The sequence below is a fragment of the Colobus angolensis genome, unplaced genomic scaffold (assembly GCF_000951035.1).
Source record: "Colobus angolensis palliatus isolate OR3802 unplaced genomic scaffold, Cang.pa_1.0 Scaffold125, whole genome shotgun sequence".
In the NCBI taxonomy this organism is placed as follows: Eukaryota; Metazoa; Chordata; class Mammalia; order Primates; family Cercopithecidae; genus Colobus; species Colobus angolensis.
Genome location: NW_012113697.1, coordinates 8,380,489 through 8,382,639, shown reverse-complemented (window position 1 = coordinate 8,382,639; position 2,151 = coordinate 8,380,489). Strand labels below are relative to the sequence as shown.

Here is a 2,151-nt window from a genome sequence, read left to right as displayed (position 1 = left end):
ACATATATAAAACTCCCACCATTGTTTATATAATAGTGGATTAATCAAATTAAAAGTAATACTATCTAGAATACAATAAAATGAAAATAAATTACTCATAAGATTCATATTTAAATTATCCTCATTTACAAAATACTATCCTAAAAATTATAATTCCATTAAGTTTCAATCTGAACAGAAGTGTAATCACTTAAGTAACAGCAGTTACTTCAACTGAAAATGAGATCAGTCAAAATTACTTTTGAAGAGGGCAAACATGTTGTCAGGTTTCTTGCTGTGTTTCTGGACGTTCAGTAGCAGGCTCATTTGAAGTCGAACTCAACCCTGATGGAAACTCATTCTGCCTTCAGAATGTGGTGGTGAGGGGTGGAAATCCAGGTCTTGGTGGACAGTAAGGAGGAAAACCCCTCGGTGGATAGACATTTCTCATTGCAAATGGAGCATGTGGTGGACCGGGGACAACCCTTGGTGGACAATAATCTCGAGAAGCTCCAAACATGGTTCCTGGAGGAGGTGGAGGGAAAGGAGGTCCTCTTCTCATGAACAGGCACCTTGTATCTACTGGAAACGATGGACCTCTGATTGGAGCAAGAGGTGGAGGAATAAAGCCAGGGCCAGTTGCTTCATTTTCAGTGGGGAGAGATGGATCAGGCATCTTTAAATTACCAAGATTATCTTTGGTATCATTTCTACTGGATTCCATTTCTGAAGGCATTGACCCATCCAATTTACCCAAAGAAGGTGTATTAAAACTTCTGAGTTCTGCTGGTCCAGAGCATCTAGCAGAATCAGAATGAAATCTGTCTTGCCTTTGTGGCGGAAGAGCTGAATCAGGATATGACTGTCCTGGTGGAGGAAACACCATCCTACAGTTACAGTCCTGTTCCCATGGAGGTGATAGGGGCCCAGTGCCCGAAGGAGCCCTGTGAGGACTGGTGAACCTATCACAGCTTGCTTCTCCTCTTTCATTGGTCATCTGACGGTCCAGAGGATTCCCTGGGCCTCCTGAGCCTCTTCCTCCTCCCCTTGGAAGCAAAGGTGAGCGTCTCAGTGGACCCTCCAACAAAGTCGGAGGATAGAGAAAAGCTCTCATTTCAGATGAAGGCCGACCCAGTGGTGAGGGAGCATATGGGGAATGCTCTCTGCCAAATGCTGTATTTGGAACATCAAGTGCATGACGATCTTTTTCTAAAAATTTTATTTTAAACTCCATATCAGTTAATTTTTGTCTGTTGTGAGCATTTACTTTCCTCAAATAATTGAGGTTTCTTTCGGCAGTCCAAGCTGCCAACCAATTATTATGTGCTTTTTTCTTTTGGAGAATACTCTTCCTTCGATAAAAATGAAGAGTTCTCTCAAATTCTTCAAGATCTTTGGCTCGCTTTCTGTAGGTCTCCAGCTCTTCAGTGGCATGGCTGATTATTTCGTCTGCTTTAGAAAGTTTCTCTTCTTTCTCTAACCGGCATTTTTCCTCTACTACTAATTTCCTGTAGAGTTTGGTTTCATTTTCTTGACACAATTCAGGCATTACTTTAAGTTTCTGTTGAAGTTTCTGATTCTCACTTTCAAAATGTGTGCTTTCTGACTGCAAAGATGCTTGTTCAGTCTGAAGATTTTTAATATGCTCTGTAAGCTCTTCCTTTGTTTTATCAACTTCAGATAATTGGATATAAATTTGGTTTCTTTCTCCTTCTAAGGTTTTTAAAGAAGCCCATAACTTAGCAGTATGAATCAGTTTCTTCAAAGCTCCTTTTGGAGGATTATCTAAGTAAGCACCATCTTCCGATTCATTGTTCATTTCTAATTCCAAGTTATCATCATCCGTCATGTCTTCTCCAAGCGTAGCAGTCGGATCTTTCATCTTTAGCAAGCGTTCAGCCAGAGTCCTGATGTGATTTTCTTTATCATTTAAAACTTGTTCTGCGTGTACTTTGGAGTCTTCAAATGTTCTTTTCTGTTTAACAAGTTCACGCACTTGTTCTTTCCATACTTCAGCTTCTTGCAAAAACTGTTTCTGGTTTTCCTCAAGTTGAGAATTTTCATTCAAAGCATCTTGTATTTCTATCTGCAGTCGTTCTTCATTCATCTGAAATCTCTTGAAGGTCATTTTGGCTTCAGCTACTTGTGATTTGAGGGGTTTTGACTCATCTT

The 2,151-nt window shown here is 40.1% G+C and overlaps 1 protein-coding gene across 1 annotated transcript in view; it reads right to left on the bottom strand.

Annotated features, from left to right (window-relative positions):
* Nucleotides 1–346: 346 nt before the first annotated feature.
* Nucleotides 347–2,151, bottom strand: part of LOC105505447 (cTAGE family member 2-like) — a 4,542-nt gene continuing 2,737 nt past the window's right edge. The window contains exon 2 of the mRNA XM_011933286.1: nt 347–2,148. Coding sequence (XP_011788676.1) covers nt 347–2,107 — 1,761 coding nt within the window. The 5' untranslated portion in view covers nt 2,108–2,148. The remainder of the gene's footprint in view (nt 2,149–2,151) is intronic.